The following is an 18,782-nucleotide window of genomic DNA, read 5'->3' as shown; positions in this document are numbered from 1 at the left end:
AAAAATACAAAAATTAGCCAGCTGTGGTGGCGGGCGCCTGTAATCTCAGCTACTCGGGAGGCCGAGGCAGGAGAATTGCTGGACCCGAAGCTAATATGAATGTTTCAATTATGTACATATCTAAATGTGAATCTCAAATCCAGTGACACTGGAATAATAAGAATGGGGAGATGATGATGTAGCTTTAAAAAGTGTACTCAATATTTTAATTTGCTTTTGATTAAAAACATTTTTAATACCAATTACTGCGATGGTATAAATTATTATGTTTCCCAAAAGTTGCAATCGTTATTAAAGGGTAAGATACTATGACTCAGGCTTTTTTTAATACTAATGAAGTCTGTTAGAGTAATCGCTGAGAAGCATATAAACTAATGTAGTTTATGTAAATAGTACCTATTAAAGGACGTATTATATAGTATTTAACACAAATAATATTTTGATTATGGCTAAATTATTTAAAATACTCATAGATATTAACAAAAAATATTAACTTTAAAATGTCAACAAGGTTTACTCATTCTGGCAGGAGAAGTTCACTTAGAATTAATTTTTTAAAAAATCCTCCCTGAAATTGTTAAGTGTCGACAAATTTGCTAAATTTGATAAAGTGTTCAAAAACATTTTTCTAGAGTCAAGCATGGTGGCTCACACCTGTAATCCCAGCACTTTGGGAAGCCAAGGACGGTGGATCACTTTAGTTTAGGAGTTTGAGATCAACCTGGGCAACATGGCAAAACCCTGTCTCTAAAAAAGAAATACTAAAAATTAGCCAGGCAACATGGCATGTGCTTGCAGGCCCACGTACTAGGGAGGTTGAGGTAGGAGGACTGCTTGAGCCCAAGAGGCTGAGGCTTCAGATGAGCCCTGACTGCACCACTGCACTCCAGCCTGGGCAACACAGTGAGACTCTGTCTCAAAAAAAAAAAATTTTTTTTCTGAGCAGCAACTGAAAAATGTTCATCCAATGATAAAAGATGATACACTGTTTGAAAACATAGATAGGTAGCTATAAAAGATGATGTATTTGCTATATCTTGATATCTTACTACTACATCAGTCGAAGTTAGGCAAAAAAGTAATTTTATACTCATAACTTTTTTTTCTGGAATTTCATTCAAAAGCAGATCCTCAAATAGTATTTCACAACGATCAGCAACTGTGTTCAATATATCCCTCTTTACTGCCTACAGGGAAAAACACACAAAAACACAGTAAGAAATAAAATACTTTGGATTTACATTATTTAACTAACAAAAAAACATAATTTGCTTTCCAGTACAATCATGCCCACTAAATAACTGATACATCATTCAATGTTTTATTTCCACTTATTTAGCACACTTATTAACAAATGTATAGCTTAATGACAAATTTGCCTAGACCATATCTAAATAATTAAAACCAAATAAATGAATAAAGGTTTCACATCTAAAAAAATAATTGCAGTGTTCCAAATTAGATACTAATATGTACAACTGTGGAACACTTACTAAACTTGTATAGCCATAATTTTTAAAAAGGCACAAAATAGATCCTCTACATATGAAAATCTTGACACCAGTTATATGGTACATTTGGACTGCACAATAGGCCATTATCAGTTAAAATCAAATGAATAATTATAAAATATAAGATAAAAAAAGGTAAAATTTAGGTTTTTGTTAATAGTTAACATGTTTTCATTCGCTAGTTATTCCTTTTTGTACCTGCACAGCATCTTTAACTTTGGGTTTACTGCTGTGGATATAAGCTCTGCATTTCACAGTACCCTTAAGGTTTACAGAACCGCTACATATCTGGACTGTGGCTGTGGATCTGTGGTCTGAATTCAGGAGCTGAAAGACAAAATCTGTTTAAGTTCTAACAGCCAACAATGATTAACTACAGGAAATACTTAAACATTATATTAGAGATTTTATGAAGACAGAAGAAAGTTTTGACTGAGCCAAGCATTTGAAATTATTTGCCGCAAATTATTTAAAGGCCTTCATATTTGTTTTCATAAGTTATATATTATTTTCCAGGCATTTTGAAAGTATACTGAAATTAAACACAACTACATCTAAATTTTTCTAACATAACCATTTAAAATGGTTCAATATTCACTCAATATGTTCCTAAAAATATATTATTTGCAAATTACATCAGTACTGTGATGATTAAAAGATGTACAAAGACATGATGTAGTAGATGTAAGTTGTGCAATGCAAAATAAGTTCAACAATAACAAAGTGGGATGTGAAAACTATGGTAAAACTATAAGCAATGCACAGACACATATATTTACACACTTTCAACCAAAAGCTTTCATAGACTAAAAGTAACGCTATGCTCCAGAGCAAAACTGAAACAAGTCAACTATGCCTGCTATCAGAAAATGGTATCAGTGGTCGTAAGCAGTCACTTTCATCTCACAGTCCCATCCTCTTCAGTCTAAGGAATGCCAGTGCTCTTGTTTGGTTTTCAGGTGTTTCACATATATTTTCAACCTCATCATCTTAATAAGTGCCAAAAACAAGGATAGTATCAAAATAGTTAAAGTACTACAGGTACTTTAACTTTAAAGTAACTTTAAAGTACTACATCCCTAATCTGAAAATCCTGAATGCTCCAAGATCCAAAACTCATTGAGCACCAATGTGATGCTCAAAGGAAATGCTAATTAGAGCATATAAGATTTTAGATTTTTGGATTAGAGATGCTCAACTGGTATGTATTCTGCAAATATTACAAAATCTAAAACAATCCCAAACCCAAAACACTTCTGGTCCTAAGAAGTGTTTCAAATAAGGCACACTCAACCTGTAATAGAGGCTCATAATAATGGAAACAAAAAATCATGATTTAAAAAGATAACCAAAAAATGGAAATGGTAAGGAAGTAATTTATGTTCTAAGAACACTTGGAGTATAAGTCATTCAACAACAAAATCAATTCTGAAGAACAAGAGTCAAATTACACAACTTGTGAAAAGTGCTTTGTGCCTATCTGCTTACGCAATCAGGATTAAATGCGGAAAAATAATGAAGAGTAGAATATTTAAATGCATAGCTATCATAAGAGCATTATTTGATGTCTAGTGTAATTCAGGCAATATCTAAGGTAATGTAAACCTTCTAGGTGTTGTTAAACAATTTAAACTCTAACATGGTCAAGGACTTGTTGATAAAAAATTAGCCACAGAACACATAGCTCCAAAGGTCCTGGGTCCATTCAAAAATGGCTATCATCAAACCAAGCAGCAGTCTGACCATGCTGATACGATATCTGGAATAAGCTTCCATATGACACATGTCGAGTTCACTGATATATCAATAAGGTGGGGTTGGAGGAGGAATAACAGGCTTCCTCTATCTACTCCATAAATTTTTACTGTAGACAAAACTACTCTAAAAAGAATGCCCTATTTTACATATTTAATATATAACGTATATCTTTTTAACATACAACACATTTACATATTAGTAAATGTAAATATTTGTGTGTGTGTGTATATACATCTATCGAGCTAGCTAGCTATTTATCTATCTATATTTAAATAGGGCACTGTTTTCCAAAATAGACTAGACTATTAAAGATCATATACACACATATTAAAGAAAAGAGGTATTTTTTTTTGGTTGGTTGGTCGGTTTTGTTTTGTTTGAGGCAGGGTCTCGTTCTGTCGTCCAGCCTAGAGTGCAGTGGTGCTATCACAGCTCATTGCAGCCTCAAGATCCTAGGCTCAATCGATCCTCCCACCTTCGCCTCCCGAGTAGCTGGGACTACAGGCACACACCATCACCCCCAGTTAATTTTTGTATTTTTTGTAGAGACAGGGTTTCACTTGTTGCTCAGACTCATCTTGAACTCCTAGGCTCAAGCAATCACCCTGCCTAGGCCTCCCAAAATTGCTGGGATTACAGGCATGAGCTACCATGCTCAGCCAGGAAAAGTTTTAAAGAATATGAGGTCTGACTCATTCCTTTTAGGTGGAAATGTAAACCAGTTGGGGTCTACAAATGTAAACTCCTCTTGATTACCTGGACTTAGGAATAACCTGGCTGACAAACAGCCTTTAGGTAAAGGAACTTCTGTGATGCTAACATGGCATTTGAAAAAGAGAAGATTCCCCATTTTTATGGGAACCAAATGAAATCTTACACAAGTAATGGCATTTGGGCTAGATCTTAATGTACTGATAGGATTTTGACAGTTTGGGTGACAGAGAAAAGAGCAAAGACACAACACATAGTTCAGGAAATACAGAGTTTTAAAGGTACAGCAAGCATACATCTAGAAAATAAGAGGTAGAAAGAAAGAACAAAAAGGTATGTTGAGGCTATGAAGAACCCTGAGTTGGACTTCTCTAACTAGTCAGTACAGAACACTTAAGAAATTTTGAGCAAGAAGAATAACATAATCAGTGTCTGGCCATTGTACAAACTCAATAAATACTTCTTGAAAAAAATTAATAACTGAACATAAACTATGATTCAGAAATGATCATCTGAGTGTATAAACAGGATAGAGTAGATAAATGGAAAGTATTTCAAGAGATATACTAACAAAGGTAGAAGGGTTTTTAGAGAAACAATCAGTTTGGACAAGAATGTATAGATGAAGAGAGACCAGTTAAGGGTTACTTGTGCTAATTTAGGTAAAATAATAGTGTTGTAAGGCTAGTAACAGCAGGACTGTATGAAAAATAAAAGAAAAGCTTAATACTACAAATAAGGAATCAATGAGACTTAACTGGGAAAAAAGTGGCAATAAGTACTGACTACTTATTGTATATTAGTCACTTCAAAATTTCCAGTTAAGTGATCGGTGGAGTGACTGCCAAAAATATACTATATAATATTACTACAATAAATTATCTCATGAGATTATCTTTCACTCATCTCTCTATATTCCCACACTCTATACATCTCCCAACTACAATTTTATACTATTAATAAAATAATCTTAACCAAATTGTTTAATAAACCATGTAGTAAGCCTAACTAGTGAAGAGCACATAAGTAGAGGAATAGCCAGCCTCAAAACAAAGGATACTTCTAAAATCAAGACAAAGTAGAAAATCAAGACTAAAATACTTCTAAGGTATTGAAAAATGAAATTGAGAACTCACATTGAGTGGCATAAGTCCAAAGACAATTTACTAATGCTCTATTGCTACACACAGAAAAAGAAGAAACTAAAACATCCTTAAATGCCAAATTGCTTTTAATTCTATTCTATTAAGTTCAAAAAAAGACAAGTCCTGAGAGTACTTCTGTTTCAAAATTCAGTATAATATTGAAATAAAGTTTCCTACAACACGCGTGTGCTATTTTATACCCTTGTCTGTTCTTTAGGATAATTTCAAGTAGGATTAAAATCAAAGCCATGTATATTTTTAGGAGTAATTAGTGGCTTTAACTTTTTATTCTTCAAGATATCCAACTTTTAAATTTTCGAAAAGATGTATAAATTAATGAAACCATACAGAAATATAAAACTTGCTAATTAATACTTTGTAATTTTTATCAAATCAAGCGGTATAAATCTAATAAATCTACTTCAAATTGAGCATATGAAAACTCTTTGCACCTCTGTATACACATCTTTTACTTTTAAGTTGTTAAAATTGCAACTTTAACTATAAAAGCTACAACCCAAAATATTTACACACATGCATACATATCACATATGTATATATGTATATGTACATATTTTTTTCAACTGCTATTGATGTTAAAATTTTAATATCCTTAAGGCAAAAAACCCAAACAGGTTTTATTAAAATGACGTTTCTTGGGAATAACACTTCCTATAACCAGCCATTTCATACAGTCTCTTACAGCTCTAAAATCCTTTTATTCTCTAATGAGAAACATAAAAACAGAAAGTTTCATTATGGTTAGTCTAATAAATATTTTAAATAAGTGGTATTTTAAAATATTTACCAACTGCGTTAGCACTCTGACGTCAAAAGAATGACTAGTTGCTTGAGTATTTCCTCTAGAAGATTTTTTCTGAAAAAACACAAAAGTTAAAAAGCCAAATTGTTAAGACTATAGAACATAAAAGACAGCTTAGACTATTGTAGATGTACTAACTTAGAAAAAACAAGTCTTTTAATTATTTTAATTTAGTTTTTTACATAGATATTACTTTATGTATTCTGGATCAATGTGCAGTCTTTAAAACAATTAATTCCATACTTTCATTCCTCTAAAGCAACAACTGGCAAACCATTGCCTGTGGGCAAATACCCACATTGCTACCTGTCTTTGTAAATAAAGTTTTACTGGTATGCAACCAGGATCATTCACTTATGTATATCTCCTGTAGCTGCTTTCATGCTACACAGTAGACATAAAAATACAGACTGTGAAATCTAAATATGTAGTATTTTTCTCTTCACATAAAGTTTGCTGATCCCTGCTTTGAAAAGGGAGGGATCACAGAAGTTCTGCTTCCTTCAGGTCAAAGCTATTTTAGAAGCCTCTATAGACTTCTCTTATAAAATTGCCATAGCTTTTGAACTGCCATGAGGGCAGAACAACATGTGGCCTTTGGTTGCAGGTCAGCAATTTGCAATTTGGAAATTAAATGAAATTCAGATGACACTCCCATAAGTTTCGGGATTTCAATCACATCATTTTCTCTTTTTTTCTTGGACTTACTTATTTTTTAAGTTCATCAGTACATGTGCAGGTTTGTTACATAGGTAAATTTGAGTCATAGGGGTTTGATATACATATTATTTCATCACCCAGGTATCAAACCTAGAACCCATTAGTTATTTTTCCTGACTCTCTCCTTCTTCCTCCTCCCACCCTCTACCTTCCGATAGGCTCCAGTGTGTGTTTTTCCCCTCTATGTGTCCATGTGTTTTCGTTGTTTCGTTCCCACTTATAAGTCAGAACATATGGTATTTGGTTTTCTGTTCCTCTGCTAGTTTTCTTTTTTTCCTTTTCTTTTATTTTGAAATGGAGTCTCACTCTGTAGCCCAAGGCTGGAGTGCAGTGGCACGATCTCAGCTCAATGCAACCTCCACCTCCCAGGTTCAAGCGATGCTTCTGTTTCAGCCTCCTGAGTAGCTGTGATTACAGGCAGCTGCCACCACACCTGGCTAACTTTTGTACTTTTAGTAGGGACAGGGTTTCACCATGCTGACCAGGCTGATCTTGAACTCCTGACCTCAAGTGATCCACCCACCTCAGCCCCTCCAAAGTGCTGGGATTACAGATGTGAGCCACCACGCCTGGCCCCTGCATTAGTTTTCTAAGGATAATGGCCTCCATCTCCACTCATGTTCCTGCAAAGGACATGATCTCGTTCTTTTTTTACAGCTGCATAGTATTCCATGGTGTGTACATACCACATTTTCATTATCCAGTCTATCATTGATGGGCATTTAGGTTGATTCTACGTCTTTGCTATTGTGAATAGTGCTGCAGTGAATGTAATGTATGCATGTGTCTTTACAATAAAACGATTTATATCCCTTTGGGTGTACAGCCAGAATAGGATTGCTGGATCAAATGGTATCCTTGTTTTTAGGTCTTTGAGGAATCACCACACTGCCTTCCACAATGGCTGAACTTATTTATACTCCCACCAACAGTGTGTAAGCATTCCTTTTTCTCTGCAGCCTCACCAGCATCTGTTATTTTTTGACTTTTTAGTAACAGCCATTCTGACTGGTGTGAGATGGTATCTCACTGTGGTTTTCATTTGCATTTCTCTAATGATCAGTAATGCTGAGCACTTTTTCATACGATTCTTGGTTGCATGTATGTCTTCTTTTGAAAAGTGTCTGTTCATGTCCTCTGCCTACTTTTTAATGGGGTTGTTTTTCTAAGAAAAACATTTGCCCTTTATTTTAAAGAAATTATAAATGAGAGGTAGATGAAATCAGTTTTCTTGTAGGCAAGGACTAAAAATAAGTCATCTTTTATTTTTCCTTAAGCATTAACAATTTAATAAGATGATTTTTCTCTTAACTCACCTGTCCTTCTAATAGGTCACAATCTTCATCTTTAACTTGTCCGTTAATCAAATAAACACCATTTTCTATTTCCTTGGCCCAGCGTGTAAGTCCATTCTTAAGAGAAACACAACATGGAAATCTCTCAGATTTCCTATCTCAATTAAACTTCCTATAATCTACTTTTTTCACCTAATAAACAAATATTAAAATCCCTAAAAGTCTCATTAATGCAGCATTTAAATCTAGTTTCACAAATTAAAAAAAAATTATACCCCCCAATTCTTGGTACCTTATCTAATAATATAGTTTTTTTCTGATCTTTATCCCAGAATAACATTTATGTCACAGACTCGGGAGGTTATTAAGTACATGACCAGTTAAATAAAATTTAACGCCCATTACCTTAAAAAAAAAAAGTGAGAAAAAAACCTCAAATAATATGTCTAAATAATTTTTTTAAAAAAAGCTCCATTTGACATCTTCAATGGGAAAAATGAAGAAAAATAAGATAAAAATAAAAGAATGGTATAGAAATACAAAAAAGAACTGGAAAAAGACAAAAAATCTAAGTACCAAGAGAAAGCTGAAAGTCCAAACACTATAACTTCGTACATTAATTACATTTTACATATGTTAATTAATGAATACTGGTGTATTTAGTTTAATGACAAAGCACATAATAATACTTAATTGGCACACAATAAATACTAGTGTATTTAGTTCAATAACTAAATTATTAGTTATTATTAAACTGAATACACTAGTATTATGACATTGTTCCACTTCTAAAAATTTCTAATTTGGCTGTGGGTATGGTTACTCACTCATATAAACAGAATGTAATTTTTTAGGATTGTAAAATGAATGACACATGCAAGTAAAATAAAAGCAGATTGTTCACTTAGCAATCACTGAAGAAAATTCATTTTACCCTGATACCTTTGTATTTTTCTCCAGAGTATAGCTGACAGAAGTAGCAGAAAGTGGGATATGAATATTAATGTGAACTGTACACTCTAAAGAAAGCCATGAGGATAATAATCCACTTTGATACTTCCAATCTGCTGGTCTTGCTGAACCCTAGTAGTGGAGAAGGGAGAAAAATAACTATGATGTGGTCTAGATAAAATACATGGATCAACAAAACATCATTAAGTATATAACCTAAATAACGCATACAAGCTGATATCTAACATATATGGCTAAACCCTCGATCAAAAGCCTACAGGTTGAACTAAATACAAAAGAAAGCATGTGTTAAGTTCAGTACTCTTCAAGCTTGGCATCCTTGGCATCACTGCTCCTCCCAATGGTAGACAGAAAAAGAATCAGAAATTTCCATGTTTAGAATTCTGAAAGGTCCTTTGATCCTCTAGCTGCAACAGTATCAATATTGAAGATTCTGATGTGAAGCAAATAATCACTGAGCAACTCCTAGGTGGCAGGCATTCTCCTTCTGTCCCATCCTTGCTAATGACACTGCAAAGTTACTCTTTCACAACCCTTTTAGATGCATTAGCAAAGTGCTAGTCTGGGTTTTGCTGAATACACATAGCTTGTTTAGTAGGCATTGCAGCTACCAAAGTCCTCAGTCACTTTTATTACCAGCCTCTCAAATATAAAACTAAATACACAAACAAGGCAGGAGGAGATTAACAAAGATATTTTAACAATTTTTTTAAAAGTTGGCTGGGCCTGGTGGCTCAAGCCTGCAATCCCAGCACTTTGGGAGGCCAAGGCAGGCAGATCACTTGAGCCCAGAAGTTCAAGACAAGCATGAGTAACATGGCAAAACCCTATCTCTATCAAAAAAAAAAATAATAATAATAATAATAATAATTACGGTGCAGTGGTGCACATCTGTAGTCTCAGCTACTCAGGAGGCTGAGGTGGGAGTATCCCTCCAGCCCAAGAGGTGGAGGATGCAGTGAGCCATGACTGCACCACTGCACTCTAGCTTGGGCAACAGAGTGAGACCCTGTCACACACACAAAAGTTTTCCTTACCTTTAATAAAATTAATCATAGTTCAAAGTAAAAACTATAGTTAGCTGTAGACATCAGTAGGAAGTGATGGCAATGGAAATTACTAAAACTAAACATAAAGCTGAACTTTGATTGAAAATACTTTGTGCACAGAAAAATCTTTAAAGAGTAAATTTCTTACCTTTGGATCATGCATATCATAAGTTCGACAAAATATTCTTTACTAATTAAGGAAAGAAATAACCAAAAAAGGCATTATTGATAACTAAAAGAATATAAACCATCAAAAAATAAACTAAAAAATGCACACATCCAAAAGTTCTTACAAAATCATAACTTTAAAGATATGCGTACATATATGTATACATGTGTGCATGTGTATACATATATGTGTATATGTAGTCATACATGTAAACTGCTGTCACTATAGTACTTGAGATGCTTGAAAAATCATTTCCTACCTTTTATGAATCCCGCTAATTGCAATAAATAGAATCAAAGCACTTGTGAAATTCTGCTCAAACACACATTCTCCATTAAAAAAAGTAGCACTGTTTTATATGAGGTCAAACTTGAGACTATTTACTGGATTAAAGGGCTTGTACATGAAACTTTGCAGTTAAATACTAAAGATATAAAAAGAAAAGAAAAAAAAAAAAAAGCCCTGCTTCTGCAGGGATGGTCACTTTTAAAATTCTGTCTTTGGAAGTCCATCAATCGTGTCACTCCTTCAGTGAGGCTGACCCTTGCTTGGGAGGTACCCTTGCCCTGGCAAGGTGTAGACAAGAGAAGGTAAGGAGGCCCTGTAACTGGCTTTTAGTGTCATTTCATCTTAGCCAAAGACATAAGAATTTCTCGGATGTCCTATACTATCCAGCTCTGTGCACCTGTGCTTTGAATTGTACATCATTATCTATCGAAACTGGAGGTGAAAACTTTACCAAAATAAAAACATTACTTTGCCTAAGTCATGAGTTAGGCATTTATCTCTGTAGAGAACCTATTGTGCTTGGATGTACCGGGGCAGATAGGTAAAAAATTCAAAATCCTGAGACTTTCATATTTCAGATCTCAAGCTTTTTATGACCTTGGGACATGATTAACAACCATTATTGCTATTATTATTATTAGCAGCTCTAATTCCATATTATTTACAGAAAAAATCTTACAAAACTATGCCTATTTTTTAAATGATGATTTAAATAGCAAAAAAACCTTGCAATAATATTATTTTGGTACTTTGTACTTTTAAACCATAAACTGAACAAAAGATACTTTTTTGTAGAAGCACAAATGTGAAGTGTCACTCGTTCTGAGACCTCCTCCTCTGTGAAATTCCACAATCTCTTTCTATTTATAGACTTTTCCACAGCATACATTAGCTGAAAGAGAAAAATACACATCAATTGAATGCAAAATGAAAAAAAAAAAGTGAGTGTTGAAATGGGCAATTATAATGTCCCCAACTCTCATCTAGCTTTAAAATTTCATGATTATTTACTGGAGAAGGGGTCTCATTATGTTGCTCAAGTTGGCCTTTAATACCTGGGCTCAAGCAATTCTCTCACCTCAGCGTCCCACATAGCTGAGAGTACAGGTGTGTGCCACCATTAATTTTTCTTTTCTTCAAATTAAAGACTGGAGCTAATTACTAACCTTTTGAGTCCCTTTTAGGAAATTACAAAAAAATTGGGTTTAAATAAAAAAATGTAATTCACTGTCATTAGTGATTAACTGGACATGAACAATTAATTTGGGGCAACTAGAATTTACATAAACTATAGAACAGAGACTTTATTTTCATTAGAATGAGAAATGACAAGTGATTTTAACTAAAGAAATCAAGCATGTCATTAGCATTTCTTGTTTAAATGTCACACAAGACTTAAGGCAATATATAACAACATATAAAATATAGTAATAACATAAATTAAAAGTTAAAGTAGAATAGTGAGATAAATTTGTGTCAGAAATAAGAATTATAAAAATGCATACTTGATATAAGGGGTGGTAACACATTTCGCTCTAAGCTTTCTAACAATAATGCACAGAGAGAAATCTAATCTGTAACCTAATTCACATGGTCTGTAAGCTGAAGACAAACAATCATCAGAGGAGGCACAACTTTCTTCATGATATAAAAAGAAATTTCTTCCGGAAACACAATATTAATGTAACATGAAGAATAAAGTTCTTAACAACAATGGGTGACACTGACAAGTTTTATAAGGCTGTTTCTTATAGTGTTGGTCAATGTAAGCCAATGGAAACAATTAGATAATTGAAACTCAGTAATTTTACAGATAAGCATTTCTAAAGTTTTATATACTTTTTAGGAACAAAAGATACAAAAGCAAGGAAAGTGGGTCTGGCTATATCCCTCTAGCACTGGGCCCACATTCAACCCACTCAATTCAGCACCAGCCACAAAAGAGTGCACAATCAATGCTATTAACATTAAATATGCATAGATTTAGGTTAAATTTCAAAATGCCAAAGGGAATGAACAATTGTGAACAAGGTAAATTTATTTAAGATGGAAAAATTGGCAGAGGGTCAAACAATTTAGCAGGGAGAATATCTCCATTTTCTTCCCTTACTCCCTTAGGTGCAAATATCAGAGGCTTGAGGCTTGGACATCTGACAGGACAGGTTACAAGACTGAAAAAATCTGTAACATCTGAAGTTCTCAGCTGCACACTTTTTGTGGGATACTGCTGAGGTTGGGTTTTATATGTCTCAAGATTAAAAGGTCCCCCCTCTTTTGGGGTATGAAATACCCTTCAAAAAGTTCATGTGGATCCTGAATGTTGAAAGAGCTGGCTACACAGAGTTTACCTTACGTTTGGGTTTAAGGGAAAACAGCTTGTGCAACTTCATATTTACTTTTACACTACATTACCCTATTCTCTGGTGCAGTAATTAAGCAAAAAACACAGGAGATTCCTGATAGATACTGTGTCCAGGAATAATCTGATTCTTTATGTTTTACTCTTGGGATCCAAGAAGAATTGAAAAGAAGGTAAAGAATTTCAGCACCTATTAATTTCATGTTACAATAATCACTAGGTGCTAAATGGAATGTGTGACAGAATACTGCTATTGTACAAGAAAAACTGTTAAAGCATTATAACTTGTTTCCTAATAGTCAGAATTATCTCTAAAATAAAGACTATTTTAAAATATGTAGTTTTAAAAAATATAAACAGTTTTTACACTCAAGATATCCAAGAAATTGAGTGAAAAAAGCTTTTTCAATGTAACCCCAGCAAAAAGAATTATGGAAAACAAATTTAAATATGCCTAGAATCATTATATATACTCATAATCAATAAAAATAACATATAACTGATTTCATTAAGAATTTTCGATATACCAAACTTACTCTACGCAGGGCATTTTGAAAATCATTTGCCAGTTCTAGAGTAGTAATAATAAATACTCCAAGAACTAAAAGTCCCCCTGGTAGCATTCTGGATACCTAAAAATAGAAACATAGTATTAGCTAACGAAAGCATTTGGCATTATACACAATCCTTTCCGTTTGAGAAACTGTCTTCTTAGAGCGTCCTTAGTTTTTCACCTTAAAACTACTTTATAAATAAAACTATCTGATAACAACATCCTTTAGCTACATCAGCAAATAAACCCCTTTCTCAGGAGATCAAAGACTGAAATATTTTTTCAATGGTGTCCCACCATCAGCTAAATAAAATTAAGTTTTATTTTAGATTGATATTTCAGACTTTCTAGAATTTGGTCAATCTGATGTTTATACCCTCATTTGACACTACTTTTCCTCAAGTAATTCAAATATTTTTCAAAAACTACTTGAAAAGTAGAGTCAAATGAGCTATAAACTGTTTCCCATATACATCCTAAGCTTTCTAACCCTATGTCTTTACTCAGGGTGCTCCCTAGGCCAAAAATGACTTTCTCTTACATTTCTACGTGTCTCAACTCTATTGGACACTTCAAAGGCAGCTTTAGGAAGCTGCCTTCTCTGATCCTTTGATCTCTGAACTCCCATAGGGCTTCAGGGTAGTTTTCCCAAGGATTTTATCACATAGCCTTATATTATAGTTATCTGTGAACCCTACTAGTTGGTCAGGGAGCTCCTTAAGGGAATAAGTAATTCTACCTTTGTATCCCTATTTTTAGCAGCATACTAGATCTGGAATTTGAACAGAGGGAGTCTGACTTGAAAATCCATTATTTTCTATCGCATAGATCAACCTCAAATTTTTAAGCCCATTTACTGATATTGGGCATTTATGTTATATATAATTTTACCTTAAAATAATACAGATTAAAAATCCTGGTACGTCTTTCTGCATTCATAGAATTATTTGTTTAGGACAAATCCCTTGAGATGGACAACTGGTTTAAGAAGTTATACATATTTTCAAGGTTTTTGAAACATACTACCATGATATCTCCATATTTGTATTTCCCTTCACATGATTGTGGCTAGTTCTTAACACCACATGGATTTTTTTCTATCATCTACACTCAGAGATTAGAGTGCTTTGGTTAGCTTTTCATTAGTTAATGTATAAGGAATTAATCGGAGTAGAGTCTTAAAAAATTAGATACCATGCTCTAATCCTTAATCTACCTGCATTATGTCTGCTGGTGGTTTCCTCTAATTTAATAAACTCTATTTACTATAGTAGCACAATCTGACAAAGTTTTCATATTTAGCATAGGGAGCCTGGTATCTTTTCAAAATCACCAACACAAAAAATTAACCATTTTTTAGGAGATGGAGGTGACAGCAAGAAAGGGGAAAAAGTAAAATCAACCTTTTCTTTCTAGAGGTAAAAGGTTAAGCTAATTTACTATATAAATTCATTAATACTCTGTGTGTGTGTGTGTGTGTGTCTGTGTGTGTGTGTGTGTGTGTGTCATATACAATTTCATGAGAGACCAAAAGCAAAATTAGAGTAGAAAGTTATTTATAAACCATTGGGAATTTAACTTTACAATACTTAATATTTTTTTTAGAAGATAGTTGCCATGTTTGTCCCCCTTAAACATCATGTTGAAATGTGAACCCAAGTGGGGTCTAATGGAAGCTGTTTGGGTCATGGGGCAGATCCCTCATTAATGGCTTGGTTACATCCTCACACCAACGAACGAGTTCTCGCTATATTTGTTCCTAGGAGAGCTGGTTGTTAAAAAAAAAAAAAAAAGCCTGGCACCTCCCAACCCGTTGCTTCCTCTCTGGCCACGTGATCTTTACACACCAGCTCCAATTTGCCTTCTGACATGAACAGAAGCAGCCTGAGGCTTTCACCAGATGCTCAATCTTGCAGCCAGCAGAATCATGAGCCAAAAAGGCCTTTTTTCTTTATAAATTACTCAGTCCTAGGTATTCCTTAATAGCAACACAAACGGACTAAAACAATAATAATTAAATATTGAATTTCTTTGTTTTTTGTTTTGTTTTGTTTTGTTTTTTGAGACTGAGTCTTGCTTTGTCACTCTGGCTGGAGTACAATGGCGCGATCTTGACTCATTGCAACCTCTGCCTCCCGGGTTCAAGCAATTCTCCTGCCTCAGCCTCCCAAGTAGCTGGGATTATAGGCACCTGCCACCACACCTGGCTAATTTTTCATACTTTTAATAGAGATGGGGTTTTGCCATGTTGGCCAGGCTGGTCTCGAACTCCTGACCTCAGGTGATCCACCCGCCTTGGCCTCCCAAAGTGCTGGGATTACAGGCAGGATTTTCGTTGTATATAACTATGCACTGCCCCATAATCACAAACACAAACACAGATACAGATATATGTCCATGTATATATATATATATATATACATACATACACAGAAACACACGTTTGAGTTTAAAAGATTTAAAGTTGATTGGAAAAGGAAATAATTCTTTTATTTCTTAAAGAAAATTCTTTTTCTTCAAAAAAACAAAAACCCAAAAACGCAGAATGGGCAGGTTTGTCACATAGTTATACGTGTGCTATGGTGGCTTTCTGTACCTATTGACTCGTCCTCTAAGTTCCCTCCCATCACCCCCGACCCCAGAAAAGGAAATAATTCTATTTTTAGCTTATTCTAACATTATGTATTTGATGATACATAACTCATTCAATAAATACTTGTAAGTGAATTTAGTCACTATTCCCACTCACTCATCCCAAATCTGTTTCTTCCTTGTATAATGCCAACACTATCCTCCTAGACACCCCAGCTAACAATCTCAGTCATATTTAGCTACTTTCTCCCTATGTCTCTTCTCTCTACTCAGTCACTAAATCTTCTTGATTCTAGCTTTTTTAAAATAAAACTAAAACACATAAACAGAAAAATAAGATAACCTGGTAGGCATGTTCTGTGGCCCATTCTTCATCCAAGTTATCCAACTTAGCTTTGGGATGTTTGAGGTTCTCACTTTGTTCCTCTTTGGGGGGCGTTCTAGTGGCAAGAATCACATAATCCTTTTGTGAAGAACACTTCAAAAACAAATTTAAAAGCTTGTTAGAGTGGCATCTGATTCCTCAATCTAATTAGAGTGATATCTGAATTCCTTAGCTTTTATGACATGCAAAAACTGAGTAATATTTGTTAACAGGTTAAATCATTAACACCAATATTATAGTGGAAGCTAAAGGGAAGCTAATTTTTAAGAGTGGCCTTACAACCTTTCCTCACATGTTGTTTATCTTTTAACGTATTTAATATCAGCTTCTTATTTATTTGGACAACTCAAATATAAATCACAGAGTGGTCCCTAAAAATGGTTTATGGGATGAGTGAATGAATTACATTAACTAAAAAGTAATATGCTTATTCAGTTTTCTAGTTATATTTGTTATATTTTCTAGATATATTTGTTTTATAAATAGTAAGTGAACACATTGGAAAATATCAGTGAAATTAAACAAGTGACCTTTTGTATCTTATTTTAACTGAAATGATGACAGTGGGGAACTTCCACATACATTTCCACAGAATAACAAAGGGGATTTGGGACACAATTCAAAGTGACAACAGATTCCACGTTCTTCAGGGGTTTTTTCTGTTTTGTTTTTTGTTTTTTGTGTGTGTGCGTGTATGTGTTTATTTATTTAGAGACAGGGTCTTGCTCTAATGCCCAGGCTAGAGTGCAGTGGCGTGATCACAGCTCACTGCAACCTTGAACTCCTGGGCTCAAGCAATCCTCCTGAGTAGTCTCCCAAGTAGCTAGGACTACAAGGCTTGAACAACCAGCCACAATCGCCCGGCTAATTTTTTTTTTTTTTTTTTACTTTTTTGTAGAGACAGAGTCCTGCTATGTTGCCCAGGCTAGGTCAAACTCCGAGCTTCAAGCAATCCTCCCACCTCGGCCTCACAAAGCATTGGAATTACAGGCATGAACCACCACACCCAATCTGTTCTTCAGTTGTAAGATCAGTTAAGTAGTGACCAAAGGTGGGAGATCTAAAAATAAATGTAGGGAACATTTAATAGCTCAGTTTCACTAGAGTGAAAGTTTCCTACAAAAAAAAGTGAAAATAACACTGCTAATGCAAGTTAGCATTGTATCATCCCCACACACGACCTGAAATGTATTAGACCTGAAATGATCATTAGTATCACCTTGGGATAGAAAATAAGATTAATTATTCCTACAAGTTATTTTCAGGAAGTTACATTCAAATAAACACAGGAAAAGAAGGTAGGTCTCAGTTAAGAAGGCTTCTCCTTTCTTCATAAAATGTATAACTTTGAAAAGAAAAACTGACAGAGACCAGGAAACAAGCAAGCTTAAGGGGAAGGAGAGGAAAAAGCAATAAACTCTGGAAGAAAAGCGAAGAAAAAGCACGGAGAATACTGAAAGGAATGAATTCCTCTGTCCTTGAGCAATACATACTAAAGCATGAAGACAGATGGAAGGAAGGCCTTAAATTATGAGACACTCATTTGTAAGATGGCAGTTTGCCTGAGCTTTAGAAACAACCTTTATCCAATTAAGACAAATTTAGAAGAGGGTCTTTCTCCCTGACTTTTTATTTCTACCGATCACATCTTTCTCTAAGACTTCTTCTCTTTAATATTTTAAACAAAGAGAAACAAAAAAACTTAAACAGAAAACTCCTAACAAAAAGAGCCCCGAATTACATGCTAAGTAACTGAATTAAAAAGAAATTCACACTGTTCTCAAGAGAGGTGGTCTGGTTGTCTAATGAGAGGCTTCACAGGGTGGTGCTACCTGGTTAATCCATGTAGACGTGCCCTCTGTTTTGCAAATTAAGAAATGAGATTTGTAAAAATTCTGAAAATGAGCCTGTCTTTCATGGCTAGACTGACATTAACTGAGTTTACTCAGAATGATGTAGAAAGCTAAAATGTCATGAAGGCATCTGAACACGAGTCCTCTGGACAGTGTATTCTTTATAAATAGATAATATGGGGCATCAAACTATAAAAGAAAGTAGCTTGGGAATATGGATAGAATCAGAATAAGGAAAGTTAATTACGTAATTTGAAGATTCTAAGGCATCAGGCTAAGTTATCTAGAAAGAAAATTGTCCCAATAAGAGCTTTATTGGCTAGTAGGCCTCAAAATCAAGTCCTTGGGCCAAAGTGCACTCTCCCCAGTGTTTTTGGATAGACACAGTCAGCTTGCCTGTGTGACTCGTTTTTTTTCTTTGTTTGTTTGTTTGTTTTGCTTTGTACTGCTGACCAGTCCCTCCAGCTGATTAACAGGTTCTTCTTTCACCTATAACAAATCAGTGGCATAGGTTTTAAAATAAGTACCTGAATCTCTGTTTGATTTTGTGTCGATTTTTAAGACACAGCTCTAAGAAGAAATTAGAATTTGTCTAATTT

The 18,782-nt window shown here is 34.5% G+C and overlaps 1 protein-coding gene across 1 annotated transcript in view; it reads right to left on the bottom strand.

Annotated features, from left to right (window-relative positions):
* The window catches only part of LOC105553178 (chromosome unknown open reading frame, human C1orf27), a 49,661-nt gene that overhangs the window by 26,501 nt on the left and 4,378 nt on the right, over positions 1 to 18,782 (bottom strand). Inside the window, exons 3-12 of the mRNA XM_011999154.1 lie at positions 16,289 to 16,423; positions 13,337 to 13,432; positions 11,227 to 11,333; positions 10,133 to 10,169; positions 8,906 to 9,046; positions 7,985 to 8,080; positions 5,934 to 6,002; positions 1,710 to 1,838; positions 1,098 to 1,187; position 741 (exon numbers count right to left, since the gene is read on the bottom strand). Of these exons, the coding sequence (XP_011854544.1) occupies position 741; positions 1,098 to 1,187; positions 1,710 to 1,838; positions 5,934 to 6,002; positions 7,985 to 8,080; positions 8,906 to 9,046; positions 10,133 to 10,169; positions 11,227 to 11,333; positions 13,337 to 13,432; positions 16,289 to 16,423 (901 nt within the window). The remainder of the gene's footprint in view (positions 1 to 740; positions 742 to 1,097; positions 1,188 to 1,709; positions 1,839 to 5,933; positions 6,003 to 7,984; positions 8,081 to 8,905; positions 9,047 to 10,132; positions 10,170 to 11,226; positions 11,334 to 13,336; positions 13,433 to 16,288; positions 16,424 to 18,782) is intronic.

Source organism: Mandrillus leucophaeus, unplaced genomic scaffold, assembly GCF_000951045.1.
Source record: "Mandrillus leucophaeus isolate KB7577 unplaced genomic scaffold, Mleu.le_1.0 Scaffold584, whole genome shotgun sequence".
NCBI classification, from domain to species: Eukaryota; Metazoa; Chordata; class Mammalia; order Primates; family Cercopithecidae; genus Mandrillus; species Mandrillus leucophaeus.
Note: the sequence above shows the minus strand (reverse complement) of the source record. Positions and strands in the feature narration are given on the sequence as shown.